The sequence below is a fragment of the Panulirus ornatus genome, chromosome 6, assembly GCF_036320965.1.
Source record: "Panulirus ornatus isolate Po-2019 chromosome 6, ASM3632096v1, whole genome shotgun sequence".
Classification (NCBI taxonomy): Eukaryota; Metazoa; Arthropoda; class Malacostraca; order Decapoda; family Palinuridae; genus Panulirus; species Panulirus ornatus.
In genome coordinates, this window is record NC_092229.1 from 37,054,097 (window position 1) to 37,075,819 (window position 21,723).

Below are 21,723 nucleotides of genomic sequence, written 5' to 3' on the forward strand. Positions count from 1 at the left end.
GAGTATGCAATTCATGGGCCAGCAGCAGAGAAAGATGCATTCAGCTGGATCTTTTCCTTGGAGCTGAACCTATAGGGGATCTCCTCATTTTCAAGTGGATACCTTTTGCTTACTGGTGTCTTTCTTAACTTTGATAAGGGCAGCGGCTACAGTTACCTTGGTTGCAGTTTGGAAATGTTGGAACCAGATTTGAAGCTTTTCTCCAATAAATCTCCCAAAGAGAGTCCTCCCCAAGGCTGTTTGGCTTGTCAAGGTTTAGTGATGTTCATAGCCTCAAATGGGAGAATCCCTCTAGGTGCCAGAGCTTCTTCTTATGTTCAATTCCCACTCAGTTGATTTCATAAGTAATCATAGACTACCACACTTGGGGTCAGGTACTCAGTGCCTAAAGATGGAATTTAGAACTAATACTCATGGATTCTCTGAAATACTATTAGAGCCCAAAAGCTAGGAATGTGTGACGTTTACTTGCTTCAAAATGTTCGTTAGTCCACTCAGACAATGCCAGTTTTGGAGCCTTTTCAATTTTCCCCAAAGATTCAGAATCTCCTGGGATTCCTGATGCTTTCATTGAAATTCTAATCATACAAGAGCTTTAGGATTAGGAACCTACTTAGCATAGCTTCTCAGGCTTGAGGAGACTTAACCCCCCTCCCCTCCTGCAGCCTATGTAGAGGTTGGCAAGGCTCTGGGCATTGTTACAGGTGAGGATTTTATTTTGCTTTCCAGCAATCAGGATCTCATTCTTGATGATAGCATGTCTTGGCTTATGATTTTCCAACCCAGATTTTGAAAGATTCATCATATAAGCTTTGAAGACCATTATGTTGCCTTTTGAAGACTAATTTTGAGGAACTTCATGCCTTACATATAGTTGAATGTCAATATCACTGAGAATGTCTTGAGCCTTTTAGAGATTAGTAAAGGGAACCCCTTTTTAACATTCTCTCAGGCATTTTGAAACTCTGCTCAGGAAACACTTTTTCATAGATTGATCCCTTAACTCCTCACTTAGGTTTCCATTCCATCCCTTTTAAAATCTCAGATTTTCAAGTTGTTTAGAAAATGTATTTAACCATACAGTTTCAAGGATATTCATATGACATAAAGAAAAAAAAGAATCACTTCTAAAGTATAATTTATCCTCTGCAGTCACTCTGATAATGTGCGGAAGTTTTGAAGATGTTTCAGTTTGATATACTAAAAAGTGAGGAGTGAGGCTTGTGTAAAGTGAGTTGTCTCTGCACTTGCTCTATCATATATGTTAGAACACTGAAAAACTTGATATTGATTATCATGTTTATTTTATGTATAGATTGGTTTTTTTATAGTCAGTGTAATCTATTGATAATTTTTTTGAAGAAGCTGAATTATGATGCAGTATTGTCATGATTAAGCCATCCCTGGCAACGCTGCTTCCACTTTTACTAGAATTGCCTGCCTCATCTATGTCAACTTTCAAGGCTGAAATTGTCCCTGTCTATAAAATCAGTCTCCACATAGTCAAAAGATAGGTCATCATCCTCTAGTAATTCAAAACCATCTGCCTAAGTCCTCTAAGTCTAGCTAAAAGCTACTCGGTTTACTGAAGAAACTCAGGAGAATGTGCTGTCATTGACATTGGCTGGAGGATGACTGACTGTTATGTACTGCCACTTCAGAAATCCCCCCAGGCTCATCATGTGGCCTTGAAATAAAGGCACCTAATCTCGATACATAAATATACATTCAAAAAGTTCCATAACTCACATAAATATCTGTGTAAGGGAGTTCAAGGATTAAAAGACTGGCTTTACTGGATCAACCTGGCACATTTGACAAATCCATTATGTCAGAGGGATACTTTCATGGAAGCTTGTCTGCAGAAGCTTTGCCTATTGAGTTATACTGAAATCTTTGACATTTCTCAACACTTTGTCAACTGTATATTGATCTAGGTGTCTAGTCTCTAAATCTGGGCTAAAAGCTACTCAGTTTTCTTACAAGAGAACTCACAAGAATATGCTGTCATTGACATTGCTGGAATATGATTGGCTGGGGTGAAACTATCATGCACTGCCACTTCAACAACCTCGCAGGCTCAGTATGTTGCTTTGAAATAGAGGTACGATTCTTGTTGCATAATATGTGAATATCCATCTGAGGAGTTTAAGGATTAAAAGCTGACATTGTTTGCTCAACCTGGTTTGTTTGACAGCCATTGTGTTTGAAGGTTACTTCCATGGAAGCCTGTCTAGAGAAAGCCTGTCTGAAGAAGTTTTCCGTATGAGTTTTAATGAGATCTTTGACATTTCTCAACACTTTGTCAACCATATATTGATCTAGATGTTCAGTCCTCTAAATCTGGCTGAAAGCTACTCACTTTTCTTACAAGAAAACTCACAAGAATGTTCTCACAAGAATATTCTGTCATTGACATTGCTGGAATATGATTGTCTGTGGGGAGAAACTATCATGCACTGCCACTTCAGCAACCTCGCAGACTCAGTATGTTGCTTTGAAATAGAGAGGCAGATTTTTGTTGCACAACTCACGTGAATGTCCATCTAAGGAGTTAAAGGATTAAAAGCTGGCATTGTTTGCTCAACCTGGCCTGTTTGACTGAGCCATTGTGTTTGAATGTTACTTCCATGGAAGCCTGTCTGAAGAAACTTTCCCTATAAGTTTTAATGAGGTCTTTGACATTACTCAACATATTGTCAACTATACCTTGATCCAGGTGCTGAAAATCAGTCTTGTGGGCATTGGGCTTACCTCCTGCTGGATGGAGGATTGATGATGTTCCACAGGATAACAAATGGGTATGTTCATGGTCATCATTTCTCTTGGTTAAGAAATTTTACTGTAACCCTCTGCTCCCATATTGTTATGCTGTCATACCTTGTGGGACAAACTGGCCCTGGAGAGAAAGGTGAGTATTGATGAATGAAAACTGTTTCCATCTGGCTTTCCCATGAGCAAATTTTCTGATTATTCTTTCCCACTCTATCTTCTCCTCCTTATAAAAAAAACTTTCTCTTAATTGATAATAATCACCATCAGGGAGACATCCTTGAATTGACAAATTAAGAGGTGGTTAGCCTGGTGCAGTTCGATGCCTGGCAGGACTATGATGTCATCACCAGGTGGTGATTACTGATTGCAGGGAGAGTTCTGGACTGAGCTATTGCCACAACCACTATTTTAATACCTGATGGAGAATGAGAGGCATTACCTCACTAGAAGTTGGGGATTAGAAATTGCTAACTATCCAGAGTTCAAGGAGATTCTCTCATAGCTAATGGCACATCGCACTGGAGAGAAAGTTTTTATTCTTTAGAATTCATTTTTCTTGTAAATTGCATCATTATGTATTAGGTTCATTGTGACGGACATGATAACACAGTTATTTCTCTCTGTGTGAAGTCAGCAAGTAGGACAAAAAAGAGAAGAAATTAGTCTTTTGAGTCTAGTTAAGATCTTGCTGTGTACTGGATGAATGTAAAGCATAGCCATTGCTGGTACAAATCCATCAGTGGAATTGTTGTGCTTATATGGTAGGAAGATTTCAGACATTAAGCCTTGATTCATGGATTTGAAGGAGGCAGTAATGCATTTAATTTTTCCTCATGAATTGTTGTTTCACATCCCATTTCTCTTTATATGTACATGCTTTACAATAGCATGACCAGTATAATTATGTAAAGATTATTCACCCTTCCCAGTTGCATTTTACCTGAATTGCATGTTATAACTGTTCCCATGGAATTGTTATTTTGTTCAATATCTCCCAGATTTTTTTCAGGTTTTGATTGTTGCATACATGTCTGAAGTTATACTTTGCATGTGATCTTGAAGCTGTAATTTGCCATCTGACTTTAAGAATGGGAAGGCATAGAGACCTTTGCTTATACGTTTTTTATGACAACTTTTTTAATGGGTTGTGAATGAGATTAAATACTGTTGCAAAATATATTAAAAAGAGATTGTTCAGTACTGTTACATCAGACTTCATAGTTATTGGTAAGAACTTCAAATTAATTAAGATTTTTCCTCCATATTTGTTGTAATGTGAAATGAAAGATGTGAGGATTAGTGTGAATGACTGGCATGTTTTTAGTAGAGTCAAGTACAGTAGACTATAGCATGAATTGAATAATTAACTGTTCATATATTTCACATTGTATAAGATATAATTTATTGAGATTTTTGTGTCATTATTAACATATTTGCATATTACCACAGGGCCTTTTAAAAAGGACTGACTACCTCATTTGCAAGCATTCAGATTATTTACATTAACTTTCCTTTATAACAATGTAAGTGTCCCTTACTGAGATACAAATTGGTAGATCTGGTATGTGGTAAGTTGCATTGGCTGAGCCTGGCACATGTAGACCTCCTATCTTTTAACCTAGAATTATGCCGCTGTGTCAGGCTGGCATAGAGTTTATTTCCTCACTGTTTTCATTGGAAAAATGTATCTCTGAAATCCCATACTTCTAACAAATTTTCTTCCTCACATAGATATGACTTTCATTGTATTTTCAAATTTGGGGGATTTCAGTGAAGAGAAATTTTTCCTATATATGTGAATGGAAAATGAGCTCTACTGCATGAGTGTGTGCCGCAGGGCTGGAGCGGAGCCAGTGTGGCGTATGCTGTTGGGGCAGCTGTTAGCGGTGATGGATATACGATCCTGCAACCTGACGCGTGTGAGGTGATGATCGCTACACTCTTCTGTACCTTTCCTTTTTTTTCTCTCATTTATTTTTTGTTGGTCTTTCTCGTAGTAAAAATGGAGTGAAAAAGATTGTGAGTGATCGGGACCTTGAAAACAGGAGGGTGAAAGGTGTGCAAGAAATAGGGTGAATTGAAACAATGTGTTTTAGTGGGGTTGATGTGCTGTCAATGGATTGAACCAGGGCATGTGGAATGTCTTAGGTAAACCATGGAAAGTTTTATGGGGCCTGGATGTGGAAAAGGAGCGATGGTTTCAGAGCATTAAGCATGACAGCTAGAGACTGAGTGTGAATGAATGTGGCCTTTGTTGTCTTTTCCTAGTGCTACTTTATGCACGCTGGGGGAGGGAGGTGCCATTTCATGTGTGGCGGGGTGGCAATGGGAATGGAAGAAGGCAGCAAGTATGAATCAGTTCATGTGTATATAATTATATGTCTGTGTATGTATGTATAAGTTGAAATATATAGGTATGTGTGTGTCTGGGCATTTCTGTATATACAATTGCATATGGATGGATTAGGCCATTCTTTCTTCTGTTTCCTTGCACTACCTCGCTACCACGGGAGACAGTGACTAAGTATATAATATATATATATATATATATATATATATATATATATATATATATATATATATATATATATATGGAGATGGAGTGAGTATTTTGAAGGTTTGTTGAATGTGTTTGATGATAGAGTGGCAGATATAGGGTGTCTTGGTCGAGGTGGTGTGCAAAGTGAGAGGGTTGGGGAAAATGATTTGGTAAACAGAGAAGAGGTAGTAAAAGCTTTGCGGAAGATGAAAGCCGGCAAGGCAGCAGGTTTGGATGGTATTGCAGTGGAATTTATTAAATAAGGGGGTGACTGTATTGTTGACTGGTTGGTAAGGTTATTTAATGTATGTATGACTCATGGTGAGGTGCCTGAGGATTGGCGGAATGCATGCATAGTGCCATTGTACAAAGGCAAAGGAGATAAGAGTGAGTGCTCAAATTACAGAGGTATAAGTTTGTTGAGTATTCCTGGTAAATTATATGGGAGGGTATTGATTGAGAGGGTGAAGGCATGTACAGAGCATCAGATTGGGGAAGAGCAGTGTGGTTTCAGAAGTGGTAGAGGATGTGTGGATCAGGTGTTTGCTTTGAAGAATGTATGTGAGAAATACTTAGAAAAGCAAATGGATTTGTATGTAGCATTTATGGATCTGGAGAAGGCATATGATAGAGTTGATAGAGATGCTCTGTGGAAGGTATTAAGAATATATGGTGTGGGAGGCAAGTTGTTAGAAGCAGTGAAAAGTTTTTATCGAGGATGTAAGGCATGTGTACGTGTAGGAAGAGAGGAAAGTGATTGGTTCTCAGTCAATGTAGTTTTGCGGCAGGGGTTTCTGATGTCTCCATGGTTATTTAATTTGTTTATGGATGGGGTTGTTAGGGAGGTGAATGCAAGAGTTTTGGAAAGAGGGGCAAGTATGAAGTCTGTTGGGGATGAGAGAGCTTGGGAAGTGAGTCAGTTGTTGTTCGCTGATGATACAGCGCTGATGGCTGATTCATGTGAGAAACTGCAGAAGCTGGTGACTGAGTTTGGTAAAGTGTGTGAAAGAAGAAGTTAAGAGTAAATGTGAATAAGAGCAAGGTTATTAGGTACAGTAGGGTTGAGGGTCAAGTCAGTTGGGAGGTAAGTTTGAATGGAGAAAAAGCTGGAGGAAGTAAGTGTTTTAGATATCTGGGAGTGGATCTGGCAGCGGATGGAACCATGGAAGCGGGAGTGAATCATAGGGTGGGGGAGGGGGCAAAAATCCTGGGAGCCTTGAAGAATGTGTGGAAGTCGAGAACATTATCTCGGAAAGCAAAAATGGGTATGTTTGAAGGAATAGTGGTTCCAACAATGTTGTATGGTTGCGAGGCATGGGCTATGGATAGAGTTGTGCGCAGGAGGGTGGATGTGCTGGAAATGAGATGTTTGAGGACAATGTGTGCTGTGAGGTTGTTTGATCGAGTAAGTAATGTAAGGGTAAGAGAGATGTGTGGAAATAAAAAGAGCGTGGTTGAGAGAGCAGAAGAGGGTGTTTTGAAATGGTTTGGGCACATGGAGAGAATGAGTGAGGAAAGATTGCCCAAGATGATATATATGTCGGAAATATACATACCTATACATCTCAATGTACACATATATATACACACACAGAAACATACATATATACCCATGCACACAATTCACACTGTCTGCCTTTATTCATTCCCATCGCAACTGACAACTGACTCACTTCCCTAGCTCTCATCCACAACAGACTGCTTACTTGCACCTCTTTCCAAAACTCTTGCATTCACCTCCCTAACAACCCCATCCATAAACAAATTAAACAACCATGGAGACATCACACACCCCTGCCACAAACCTACATTCACTGAGAACCAATCACTTTCCTCTCTTCCTACACTTACACAAGCCTTGCATCCTCGATAAAAACTTTCCACTGCTTCAAACAACTTGCCTACCACACCATATATTCTTAATACCTTCCACAGAGCATCTCTATCAACTCTATCATATGCCTTCTCCAGATCCATGAATGATACATACAAATCCATTTACTTTTCTAAGTATTTCTCACATACATTCTTCAAAGCAAACACCTGATCCACACATCCTCTACCACATATGAAACCACACTGCTCTTCCCCAATCTGATGCTCTGTACATGCCTTCACCCTCTCAATCAATACCCTCCCATACAATTTCCCAGGACTACTCAACAAACTTATACCTCTGTAATTTGAGCACTGACTTTCATCCCCTTTGCCTTTGTACAATGGCACTATGCAAGCATTCCACCAATCCTCAGGCACCTCACCATGAGTCATACATACATTAAATAACCTTACCATCCAGTCAACAATACAGTCACCCCGTTTTTTAATAAATTCCACTGCAATGCCATCCAAACGCGCTGCCTTGCCGGCTATGTATACATATGTATGTATATGTTGATATGAGTGGTGGGATGAAAAAGTAAGATTGTTAGTGGAAGAGAAGAGAGATGCATTTGGATGACTTTCGCAGGGAAGGAGTGCAAATGACTAGGAGATGTATAAAAAAAGAGGCAGGAGGTCAAGGGAAAGGTGCAAGAGGTGAAAAAGAGGGCAAATGAGAGTTGGAGTGAAAGAGTATCATTAAATTTTAGGGAAAATAAAAAGGTGTTTTGAAAGGAGATGAATAAAGTGCATAAAACAAGAAAAAAATGGGAACATCAGTGAAGGGGGCTAATGGGGAGGTAATAACAAGTAGTGGTGAAGTGAGAAGGAGATGGAGTGAGTATTTTGAAGGTTTATTTAATGTGTTTGATGATAGAGTGGCAGATATAGGGTGTTTGGTTGAGATGGTGTATGAAGGGAGAGGGTTAGGGAGAATGGTTTGGTAAACAGGGAAGAGGTAGTGAAAGCTCTATGGAAGATAAAACCCGGCAAGGCAGCAGGTTTGGATGGTATTGCAGTGGAATTTATTAAAAAAGGGGGTGACTGTATTGTTGACTGGTTGGTAAGGTTATTTAATGTATGTATGATTCATGGTGAGGTGCCTGAGGATTGGCGGAATGCTTGCATAGTGCCGTTCTACAAAGGCAAAGGGGATAAGAGTGAATGCTCAAATTACAGAGGTATAAGTTTGTTGAGTATTCCTGGGAAATTATATGGAAAGGTATTGATTGAGAGGGTGAAGGCATGTACAGAGCATAAGATTGGGGAAGAGCAGTGTGGTTTCAGAAGTGGTAGAGGATGTGTGGATCAGGTGTTTGCTTTGAAGAATGTATGTGAGAAATACTTAGAAAAGTAAATGGATTTGTATGTAGCATTTATGGATCTGGAGAAGGCATATGATAAGAGTTGATAGAGGTGCTCTGTGGAAGGTACTAAGAATATATGGTGTGGGAGGCAAGTTGTTAGAAGCAGTGGAAAGTTTTTATCGAGGATGTAAGGCATGCGTACATGTAGGAAGAGAGGAAAGTGATTGGTGAATGTAGATTTGTGGCAGGGGTGTGTGATGTCTCCATGGTTGTTTAATTTGTTTATGGATGGGGTTGTTAGGGAGGTGAATGCAAGAGTTTTGGAAAGAGGTGCAAGTATGCAGTCTGTTGTGGATGAGAGAGCTAGGGAAGTGAGTCAGTTGTTGTTCGCTGATGATACAGCACTGGTGGATGATTCATGTGAGAAACTGCAGAAGCTGGTGACTGAGTTTGGTAAAGTGTGTGAAAGAAGAAAGTTAAAAGTAAATGTAAATAAGAGCAAGGTTATTAGGTACAGTAGGGTTGAGGGTCAAGTCAATTGGGAGGTAAGTTTGAATGGAGAAAAACTGGAGGAAGTAAAGTGTTTTAGATATCTGGGAGTGGATCTGGCAGCGGATGGAACCATGGAAGCGGAAGTTGATCATAGGGTGGGGGAGGGGGCAAAAATCCTGGGAGCCTTGAGAATGTTTGGAAGTCGAGAACATTATCTCGGAAAGCAAAAATGGGTATGTTTGAAGATATAGTGGTTCCAACAATATTGTATGGTTGCGAGGCATGGGCTATGGGTAGAGTTGTGCGCAGGAGGATGGATGTGCTGGAAATGAGATGTTTGAGGACAATATGTGGTGTGAGGTGGTTTGATCGAGTAAGTAATGTAAGGGTAAGAGAGATGTGTGGAAATGAAAAGAGCGTGGTTGAGAGAGCAGAAGAGGGTGTTTTGAAATGGTTTGGGCACATGGAGAGAATGAATGAGGAAAGATTGCCCAAGAGGATATATGTGTCGGAAATATACATACCTATACATCTCAATGTACACATATATATACACACACAGACACATACATATATACCCATGCACACAATTCACACTGTCTGCCTTTATTCATTCCCATCGCCACCTCGCCACACATGGAATACCATCCCCCTCCCCCCTCATGTGTGCGGGGTAGCACTAGGAAAGCACAACAAAGGCCTCATTCGTTCACACTCAGTCTCTAGCTGTCATGCAATAATGCCCGAAACCACAGTTTTTATCGAGGATGTAAGGCATGTGTACGTGTAGGAAGAGAGGAAAGTGATTGGTTCTCAGTGAATGTAGGTTTGCGGCAGGGGTGTGTGATGTCTCCATGGTTGTTTAATTTGTTTATGGATGGGGTTGTTAGGGAGGTGAATGCAAGAGTTTTGGAAAGAGGGGCAAGTATGAAGTCTGTTGGGGATGAGAGAGCTTGGGAAGTGAGTCAGTTGTTGTTCGCTGATGATACAGCGCTGGTGGCTGATTCATGTGAGAAACTGCAGAAGCTGGTGACTGAGTTTGGTAAAGTGTGTGAAAGAAGAAAGTTAAGAGTAAATGTGAATAAGAGCAAGGTTATTAGGTACAGTAGGGTTGAGGGTCAAGTCAATTGGGAGGTGAGTTTGAATGGAGAAAAACTGGAGGAAGTAAAGTGTTTTAGATATCTGGGAGTGGATCTGGCAGCGGATGGAACCATGGAAGCGGAAGTGGATCATAGGGTGGGGGAGGGGGCGAAAAATTCTGGGAGCCTTGAAGAATGTGTAGAAGTCGAGAACATTATCTCGGAAAGCAAAAATGGGTATGTTTGAAGGAATAGTGGTTCCAACAATGTTGTATGGTTGCGAGGCGTGGGCTATGGATAGAGTGGTGCGCAGGAGGATGGATGTGCTGGAAATGAGATGTTTGAGGACAATGTGTGCTGTGAGGTGGTTTGATCGAGTAAGTAACGTAAGGGTAAGAGAGATGTGTGGAAATAAAAAGAGCGTGGTTGAGAGAGCAGAAGAGGGTGTTTTGAAATGGTTTGGGCACATGGAGAGAATGAGTGAGGAAAGATTGACCAAGAGGATATATGTGTCGGAGGTGGAGGGAACAAGGAGAAGAGGGAGACCAAATTGGAGGTGGAAAGATGGAGTGAAAAAGATTTTGTGTGATCGGGGCCTGAACATGCAGGAGGGTGAAAGGAGGGCAAGGAATAGAGCGAATTGGAGCGATGTGGTATACCGGGGTTGACGTGCTGTCACTGGATTGAATCAGGGCATGTGAAGCGTCTGGGGTAAACCATGGAAAGCTGTGTAGGTATGTATATTTGCGTGTTTGGACGTATGTATATACATGTGTATGGGGGTGGGTTGGGCCATTTCTTTCGTCTGTTTCCTTGCACTATCTCGCAAACACGGGAGACAGTGACAAAAAAAAAATATATATATATATATATATATATATATATATATATATATATATATATATATATATATATATATATATATATATATATATATTTGTGTGATCGGGGCCTGAACATGCAGGAGGGTGAAAGGAGGGCAAGGAATAGAGTGAATTGGAGCGATGTGGTATACCGAGGTTGATGTGCTGTCAGTGGATTGAATCAAGGCATGTGAAGCGTCTGGGGTAAGCCATGGAAAGCTGTGTAGGTATGTATATTTGTGTGTGTGGACGTATGTATATACATGTGTATGGGGGTGGGATGGGCCATTTCTTTCGTCTGTGTCCTTGCGCTACCTCGCAAACGTGGAAGACAGCGGCAAAAAAAAAAAAAATATATGTATATGTATATATATATATATATATATATATATATATATATATATATATATATATATATATATATATATATATGTATATATATATATATATATATATATATATATATATATATATATATATATATATATATATATATATATATTATCCCTTGGGATAGGGGAGAAAGAATACTTCCCACGTATTCCCTGCGTGTCGTAGAAGGCGACTAAAAGGGAAGGGAGCGGGGGGCTGGAAATCCTCTCCTCTTGTTTTTTTTTTTTGTTTTTCTTAAAGAAAGAACAGAGAAGGGGGCCAGATGAGGATATTCCCTCAAAGGCCCAGTCCTCTGTTCTTAACGCTACCTCGCTAACGCGAGAAATGACGAATAGTATGAAAGAAAAAGATATATATATATATATATATATATATATATATATATATATATATATATATATATATATATATATATATATATATATATATTATTGTTATTATTATTATTATACTTTGTCGCTGTCTCCCGCGTTTGCGAGGTAGCGCAAGGAAACAGACGAAAGAAATGGCCCAACCCCCCCCCATACACATGTATATACATACGTCCACACACGCAAAAATACATACCTACACAGCTTTCCATGGTTTACCCCAGACGCTTCACATGCCTTGATTCCATCCACTGACAGCACGTCAACCCCGGTATACCACATCGCTCCAATTCACTCTATTCCTTGCCCTCCTTTCACCCTCCTGCATGTTCAGGCCCCGATCACACAAAATCTTTTTCACTCCATCTTTCCACCTCCAATTTGGTCTCCCTCTTCTCCTTGTTCCCTCCACCTCCGACACATATATCTTCTTGGTCAATCTTTCCTCACTCATCCTCTCCATGTGCCCAAACCACTTCAAAACACCCTCTTCTGCTCTCTCAACCACGCTCTTTTTATTTCCACACATCTCTCTTACATATATATATATATTTATTATCCCTGGTGATAGGGGAGAAAGAAGAATTCCCACGTATTCCCTGCGTGTCGTAGAAGGCGGCTAAAAGGGAAGGGAGTGGGAGGCTGGAAATCCTCCCCTCTCGTTTTCTTTTTTTTTCAATTTTCCAAAAGAAGGAACAGAGAAGCGGACCAGGTGAGGATATTCCCTCACACGCCCAGGCCTCTGTTCATGATGCTACCTCGCTAACGCGGGAAATGGCGAATAGTGTTAAAAAAAAAGATTATTTATATATTTATTTATTTTGCTTTGTTGCTGTCTCCCGCGTAAGCGAGGTAGTGCAAGGAAACAGGCGAGTGAATTGCCCAACCCACCCACATACACATGTATATGCATACACGTCCACACACGCAAATATACATACCTATACATCTCAATGTATACATATATATACATATACATATATACACATGTACATGATTCATACTGTCTGCCTCTATTCATTTCCATCGCCACCTCGCCACACATGGAATAACAAACCCCCTCCCCCCCTCATGTGTGCGAGGTAGCGCAAGGAAAGTCCACAAAGGCCCCATTTTTTCACACTAAGTTCTAGCTGTCATGTAATAATGCACCAAAAACACAGCTCCCTTTCCACATCCAGGCCCCACTGAACTTTCCATGGTTTACCCCAGACGCTTCACATGCCCTGGTTCAATCCATTGTAAGCACGTCGACCCTGGTATACCACATCGTTCCAATTCACTCTATTCCTTGCATGCCTTTTACCCTCCTGCATGTTCAGGCCCCGATCACTCAAAATCTTTTTCACTCCATCTCTCTACCTCCAATTTGGTCTCCCACTTCTCCTCGTTCCCTCCACTTCTGACACATATATCCTCTGATCAATCTTTCCTCACTCATTCTCTCCATGTGACCAAACCATTTCAAAACACCCTCTTCTGCTCTCTCAACCACACTCTTTTTATTACCACACATCTCTCTTACCCTTACATTACTTACTCGATCAAACCACCTCACACCACATATTGTCCTCAAACATCTCATTTCCAGCACATCCACCTCCTGTGCACAACTGTATCCATAGCCCACTCCTAGCAACAATACAACATTGTTGGAACCACTATTCCTTCAAACATACCCATTTTTGCTTTCCAAGATAATGTTCTCGACTTCCACACATTCTTCAAGCTCCCAGAATTTTCGCCCCCTACACCACCCTATGATTCACTTCCGCTTCCATGGTTCCATCCGCTGCCAAATCCACTCCTAGATATCTAAAACACTTCACTTCTTCCAGTTTTTCTTCATTCTAACTTACCTCCCAATTGACTTGACCCTCAACCCTACTGTACCTAATAACCTTGCTCTTATTCACATTTACTCTTAACTTTCTTCTTTCACACACTTTACCAAACTCAGTCACCAGCTTCTGCAGTTTCTCACATGAATCAGCCACCAGCGCTGTATTATCAGCGAACAACAACTGACTCACTTCCCAAGCTCTCTCATCCACAACATACTGCATGCTTGCCCCTCTTTCCAAAACTCTTGCATTCACCTCCCTAACAACCCCACCCATAAACAAATTAAACAACCATGGAGACATCACACACCCCTGCCGCAAACCTACATTCACTGGGAACCAATCACTTTCCTCTCTTCGTACACGTACACATGCCTTACATCCTCGACAAAAGCTTTTTACTGCTTCTATCAACTTGCCTCCCACACCATATATTCTTAATACCTACCACAGAGCATCTCTATCAACTCTATCATATTCCTTCTCCAGATCTATAAATGGTACATACAAATCCAAATATATATATATATATATATATATATATATATATATATATATCAGATTGGGGAAGAGCGGTGTGGTTTCAGAAGTGGTAGAGGATGTGTGGATCAGGTGTTTGCTTTGAAGAATGTATGTGAGAAATACTTAGAAAAGCAAATGGATTTGTATGTAGCATTTATGGATCTGGAGAGGGCATATGATAGAGTTGATAGAGATGCTCTGTGGAAGGTATTAAGAATATATGGTGTGGGAGGAAAGTTGTTAGAAGCAGTGAAAAGTTTTTATCGAGGATGTAAGGCATGTGTACGTGTAGGAAGAGAGGAAAGTGATTGGTTCTCAGTGAATGTAGGTTTGCGGCAGGGGTGTCTGATGTCTCCATGGTTGTTTAATTTGTTTATGGATGGGGTTGTTAGGGAGGTAAATGCAAGAGTTTTGGAAAGAGGGGCAAGTATGAAGTCTGTTGGGGATGAGAGAGCTTGGGAAGTGAGTCAGTTGTTGTTCGCTGATGATACAGCGCTGGTGGCTGATTCATGTGAGAAACTGCAGAAGCTGGTGACTGAGTTTGGTAAAGTGTGTGGAAGAAGAAAGTTAAGAGTAAATGTGAATAAGAGCAAGGTTATTAGGTACAGTAAGGTTGAGGGTCAAGTCAATTGGGAGGTGAGTTTGAATGGAGGAAAACTGGAGGAAGTGAAGTGCTTTAGATACCTGGGAGTGGATCTGGCAGCGGATGGAACCATGGAAGCGGAAGTGGATCATAGGGTGGGGGAGGGGGCGAAAATTCTGGGGGCCTTGAAGAATGTGTGGAAGTCGAGAACATTATCTCGGAAAGCAAAAATGGGTATGTTTGAAGGAATAGTGGTTCCAACAATGTTGTATGGTTGCGAGGCGTGGGCTATGGATAGAGTTGTGCGCAGGAGGATGGATGTGCTGGAAATGAGATGTTTGAGGACAATGTGTGGTGTGAGGTGGTTTGATCGAGTGAGTAACGTAAGGGTAAGAGAGATGTGTGGAAATAAAAAGAGCGTGGTTGAGAGAGCAGAAGAGGGTGTTTTAAAGTGGTTTGGGCACATGGAGAGGATGAGTGAGGAAAGATTGACCAAGAGGATATATGTGTCGGAGGTGGAGGGAACAAGGAGAAGAGGGAGACCAAATTGGAGGTGGAAAGATGGAGTGAAAAAGATTTTGTGTGATCGGGGCCTGAACATGCAGGAGGGTGAAAGGAGGGCAAGGAATAGAGCGAATTGGAGCGATGTGGTATACCAGGGTTGACGTGCTGTCAGTGGATTGAATCAGGGCATGTGAAGCGTCTGGGGTAAACCATGGAAAGCTGTGTAGGTATGTATATTTGCGTGTGTGGACGTATGTATATACATGTGTATGGGGGGGGGTTGGGCCATTTCTTTCGTCTGTTTCCTTGCGCTACCTCGCAAACGCGGGAGACAGCGACAAAGTATAATAAATAAAATATAAATATATATATATATTCTTTATTCTTACATATTTGCTATTTCCCTACAGTTAACTACAGTTAAGAACTGAGGGCTGAGCCTTAGAGGGAATATCCTCTCTTGGCCTCCTTTTCTGTTCCTTGTTTTGGAATATTAAAAGACAGGAAGGGAGGATTTCCAAACCCCACCCTCACCCCACCCCACCCCACTGCACCCCACCCCACCCCACCCACCCTACACACACACACACACACACACACACACACACACACACACACACACACACACACACAGACCACCCACCCACTCCGCTCCCTCCCATTTTTGTCACTTTGTACGATATGCAGGGAATATGTGGAATGTTTTCTTTCTCCTCATCCCCAGGGATACCCTATCCCCATATTATAGATATATGTGGCATAAGAAAGGTGACAGGTGGGCAGATTAGAAAGGATAGTGACTTATGGGATGAAGACGTAAGATTGTTAGTGAAAGAGAAGAGGGAGGCATTTGGATAATTTTTGCAGGGAAATAGTGTAAATGACTGGGAGATATATAAAAGAAAGATGTAAGAGGTCAAGAGAAAGATGCAAGAGGTGAAAAAGAGGGCAAATGAGAGTTGGGATGAGACAGTTTTGTTGAATTTTAGGGAGAATAAAAAGATGTTTTGGAAAGAGATATATAAAGTGCGTAAGACAGAAGAACAAATGGGAAAATCGGTGAAGGGGGCTAATGGGGAGGTGATAACAAGTAGTGGTGATTTGAGAAGGAGATGGAGTGAGTATTTAGAAGGTTTGTTCAATGTGTTTGATGATAGAGTGGCAGATATAGAGTGTTTTAGTCGTGGTGGGGTGCAAAGTGAGAGGGTAGGGAGAATGGTTTGGTAAACAGAGAAGAGGTAGTGAAAGCTTTGCAGAAGATGAAAGCCGGCAAGGCAGCGGGTTTGGATGGTATTGCAGTGGAATTATTGAAAAAGGGGGTGACTGTATTGTTGACTGGTTGGTGAGGATATTCAATGTATGTGTGGTTCATGGTGAAGTGTGCGAGGATTGGCGGAATACATGCTTAGTGCCATTCTTCAAAGGCAAAGGGGATAAAGGTGAGTGTTCAAATTATAGAGGCATAAGTTTGTTGAGTATTCCTGGTAAACTATATGGGAGGGTATTGATTTAGAGGGTTAAGGCAGGCATGTACAGTGCATCAGATTGGGGAAGAGCAGTGTTGTTTCAGAAGTGGTAGAGGATGTATGGATCAGGTATTTACTTTGAAGAATGTGTGTGAGAAATACATAGAAAAATGGTTGGATTTGTATGTAGCATTTATGGATCTGTAGAAGACATGTGATAGGGTTGATAGAGATGCTTTGTGGAAGGTATTAAGAGTATGTGGTGTTTGAGGTAAGTTGTTAGAAGCAATGAAAAGTTTTTACCAAGAATGTAAGGCATGTGTACATGTAGTAAGAGAGGAAAGTAATTGGTTCCCAATGAATGTTGGTTTGTGGCAGGGGTGCATGATGTCTCCATGGTTGTTTAATTTGTGTATGGATGGGGTGGTAAAGAGTTTTGGAGAGAGGGGCAAGTATGCAGTCTGCTGTGGATGAGAGGACTTGGGAAGTGAGTCGGTTGTTATTCACTGATGATATAGCGCTGGTGGCTGATTTGGGTGAGAAACTGCAGAAGTTGGTGACTTAGTTTGGTAAAGTGCTTGAAATAAGAAACCTGAGAGTAACTGTGAATAAGAGCAAGGTTCAGTAAGGTTGAAGGACAAGTTAAATGGGAGGTAAGTTTGAATGGAGAAAAACAGGAGGAAGTGAAGTGTTTTAGATATCTGGGAGTAGATATAGTGATGGATGGAACCGTGGAAGTAGAAGTGAGTCACAGGGTGGGGGTAGAGTGCTAAGGTATTGGGAGCATTGAAGAATGTGTGGAAGACAAGAACGTTTTCTTGGAGAGTAAAAATGGGTATGTTTGAAGGATGTGTTGGAAGTGAGATGTTTGAGGACAATATATGGTGTGAGGTGGTTTGATCGAGTAAGGAATGAAAGGGTAAGAGAGATGTTTGGTAATAAAAAGAGTGTGGTTGAGAGAGCAGAAGAGGATGTATTGAAATGGTTTGGTCACATGAAGAGAATGAGTAAGGAAATATTGACAAAGAGGATATATGTGTCAGAGGTGGAGGGAACGAGGAGAAGTGGGAGACCAAATTGGAGAGGGAAGCATGGAGCAAAAGAGATTTTGAGCGATTGGGGCCTTAACATACCGGAGGGTGAAAGGCATGCAAGGAATGGAGTGAATTGGAACTATGTAGTACACCGGGGTCAACATGCTGTCAATGGATTGAACCAGGGCATGTGAGGTGCCTAGGGTAAACCATGGAAAGTTTTGTGGGGCCTGGATGTGGAAAGGGAGCCATGGTTTCTGTGCATTACACATGACAGCTAGATACTTAATGTGAACGAATGTGGCCTTTGTTGTCTTTTCCTAGTGCTACATTGTGTGCGTTTAGGGGGAGGGGGTGCCATTGCATGTGTGGTGAGGTGGTGATGGGAATGGATGAAGGCAGAAAGTAGGAATATGTACATGTGTTTATATGTATATGTCTGTGTATGTATATGTATGTATACATCGAAATGTATAGGTATGTATGTGTCTGTGTATGTGTAGGTATGTATATGTTGAAATGTATAGGTATGTATATGTCTCTGTGTGGGTATTTATGTATATACATGTGTATCTGGGTGAATTGGGCCATTCTTTCGTCTGTTTCCTTGCGCTACCTCGCTAATGGAGACAGTGACAAAGTATAATAAATAAATGATACTTTCTAAAAGGGGAAACAGAAGGAGTTATGCAGGGAGTGCCCATCCTCCTTGAAGGCTCACATTGGAGTGTCTAAATGTGTGTGGATGTAACAAAGATGAGAAAAAAGGAGAGATAGATAGTATGTTTGAGGAAAGCAACCTGGATGTTTTGGCTCCGATTGAAACGAAGCTCAAGGGCAAAGGGAAAGAGTGGTTTGAGAATGTCTTCGGAGTAAAGTCAGGTTGGTGAGAGAACAAGAGCAAAGGAAGGAGTAGCACTACTCCTGAAGCAGGAGTTGTGAGAGTATGTGATAGAGTATAAGAAAGTAAATTACATTGATACAGGTAAAACTGAAAGTGGATGGAGAGAGATGGATGATTATTGGTGCCTATGCACCTGTTCATGAGAAGAAAGATCATTAGAGGCAAGTGTTTTGGGAGCAGCTGAGTGAGTGTGTTAACGGCTTTGATGCACGAGACCAAGTTATAGTGATGGGTGATTTGAATGCAAAGGGGAGTAGTGTGGCAGATGGGGGGGGTATAAGTAGTGTACATGGGGTGTTCAGTGTTGTGGGTGGAAGTGGTGAAGAGCTTGTAGATTGGTGTGCTGAAACAGGACTGGTGATTGGGAATACCTGTTTTAGGGGAGAGATTTACATAGGTGTACATATGTGGGTGGGAGAGATGGCCAGGGAACGTTGTTGGATTGCATGTTGGTTGATCAGCATGTGAAAGAGAGACTTTAGAATGTTAATGTGCTGAGAGGGGCAACTGGAGGGATGTCTGATCATTATCGTGTGGAGGTGAAGGTGAAGGTTTGTATAGGTTTTCAGAAAAAAAGAGAGAATATTGGGGTGAAGAGAGTGGTGAGAGTAAGTGAGCTTGGAAAGGAGACTTTTGTGAGGAAGTTCCAGGAGAGATTGAGTGCAGAATGGAAAAAGGTGAGAGCAAATGACGTAAGGGGAGTGGGGGAGGAATGATGGCTTGTGCAAAAGATGCCTGTGGCATGAGAAAGGTGGGAGTTGGGCAGATTAGAAAGAGTAGTGAGTGGTGGGATAAAGAAGTAAGATTGTTAGTGAAAGAGAAGAGAGATGCGTTTGGACGATTTTTGCAGGGAAGTAGTGCAAATGACTGGGAGATGTATAAAAGAAAGAGGCAGGATGTCAAGAGAAAGGTACAAGAGGTGAAAAAGGGCAAATAAGAGTTGAGGTGAGAGAGTATTGTTAAATTTTAGGGAGAACAAAAAGATGTTTTGGAAGGAGGTAAAGTGCGTAAGACAAGAGAACATATGGGAACATCAGTGAAGGGGGCTAATGGGGAGGTAATAACAAGTGGTGGTGAAGTGAGTAGGAGATGGAGTGAGTATTTAGGGTTTGTTGAATGTGTTTGATGATAGAGTGGCAGATATAGGGTAATTTGATCGAGGTGGTATTTGAGGTGAGAGGGTCATGGTGAATGGTTTGGTAAACAGAGAAGAGGTAGTGAAAGCCTTGCAGAAGATGAAAGCTGGCAAGGCAGCGTGTTTGGATGGTATTGCAGTGGTTTTCTTAAAAAAGTGGATGACTGTTGTTGACTGGTTGGTGGGATTTTCATTGTATGTGTGGTTCTTGGTGGGGTGCCTGAGGATTGGTGGAGTGCATGTGTGGTGCCATTGTGTGGGGGTGGGGGGATAGGGGTGGTTGTTGTATGGGAGGATGTTGATGGAGAGTTTGGGGGTGTGTACAGAGCGTCAGATTGGGAGAGGGGAGTGGTTTGGTTTTGGAGGCGGTGGAGGATGTGTGGATTGGGTGTTTGTTTTGAAGAATGTATGTGAGAGATGCTTAGAAGGGTGGATGGATTTGTATGTAACTTTTGTGGATCTGAAGAAGGCATGTGATGGAGTTGATGGAGGTGCTCTGTGGAGGGTATTGAGAGTGTGTGGTGTTGGAGGTGAGATGCTGGAAGCTGTGGAAAGTCTTTATCGGGGATGTGGGACATGTGTATGAGTGGGGGGATAGGAGGGTGATTTGTTCCTGGTGGATGTTGGTTTGCGGCAGGGGTGTGATGTTTCCATGGCTGTTTAATTTGTTTATGGATGTGGTTGTTAGGGGGGTTGAATACAAAGAGTTTTGGAGAGAGGGGCTAGTATGCAGTGTTGTGGATGGAGAGGGCTTCGGAGGTGAGTCAGTTGTTGTTTGCTGATGATGTAGTGCTGGTGGCTGATTCGGGTGAGAAACTGCTGAAGTTGGTGACTGAGTTTGGTGAAGTGTGTAAAAGAAGAAAACTGAGAGTAAATGTGAATAGGAGCTAGGTTATCAGGTTCATTAGGGTTGAGGGACAAGTTAACTGGGATGCAAGTTTGAATGGGGAAAAGCTGGATGAAGTGAAGTGTTTTAGATATTTGGGAGTGGATTTAGTAGCAGATGGAACCATGGAAGCAGAAGTGAGTCACAGAGTGGGGGAGGGGGTGAAGGTTCTGAGAGTGTTGAAGAATGTTTGGAAGGTGAGAACATTATCTTGGAAAGCAAAAATGGGTATGTTTGAAGGAATAGTGGTTACAACAATGTTATATGGTTGCAAGGCATAGGCTATAGATAGGGTTGTGCAGAGGAAGTTGGATGTGTTGGAAATGAAATGTTTTAGGACAATATGTGGTGTGAGCTGGTTTGATCGAGTAAGTAATGTAAGGGTAAGAGAGATGTGTGGTAATTAAAAGAGTGTGGTTGAGAGAGCAGAAGAGGGTGTGTCGAAATGGTTTGGTCACATGGAGAGAATGAGTGAGGAAAGATTGATAAAGAGGATATGTGTGTCAAAAGTGGAGAGAACGATGAGAAGTGGGAGACCAAATTGGAGGTGGAAGGATGGGGTGAAAAAGATTCTGATCGATTGGGGCCTGAATATATAGGAGGGTGAAAGACGTGCAAGAAATAGAGTGAATTAGAGCTATGTGGTATACCGGGGTTGATGTTTTGTCAGTGGATTGAACCAGGGTATGTGAAACATCTGGAGTAAACCATGGAAAGTTTTGTGGGGCCTGGATGGGGAAGGGGAGCTGTGGTTTGGGTGCATTACACATGACAGCTAGAGACTGAGTGTGAACGAATGTGGCCTTTGTTGTCTTTTCCTAGCGCTGCCTTATGCATGTGCAGGGGGAAGGGGGTGCTATTTCGCATGTGGCTGGGTAGCGACGGGAATGGATGAAGGTAGCAAGAATGAATATGTAACCCCGAGGTAGCGTTAGGAAAAGACAAAGGCCACATTCATTCACAATCAGTCTCTAGCTCTCATGTGTAATACACCGAAACCACAGCTCCCTTTCCACATTCAGGCCCCACAAAACGTTCCATTGTTTACTCCAGGCGCTTCAAACACCGTTTCAATCCATTGACAGTACGTTGACCCTCGTATTCCAATTCACTGTATCCTTTGCACACCTTTCACCCTCCTGTAT

General features: G+C 41.6%; 1 protein-coding gene across 1 annotated transcript in view; it reads left to right on the top strand.

Moving 5' to 3' along the window:
- LOC139748906 (death-associated protein kinase 1-like) overlaps positions 1 to 21,723 on the top strand; it is a 1,274,027-nt gene that overhangs the window by 870,548 nt on the left and 381,756 nt on the right. The window contains exon 20 of the mRNA XM_071662270.1: positions 4,613 to 4,699. Coding sequence (XP_071518371.1) covers positions 4,613 to 4,699 — 87 coding nt within the window. The remainder of the gene's footprint in view (positions 1 to 4,612; positions 4,700 to 21,723) is intronic.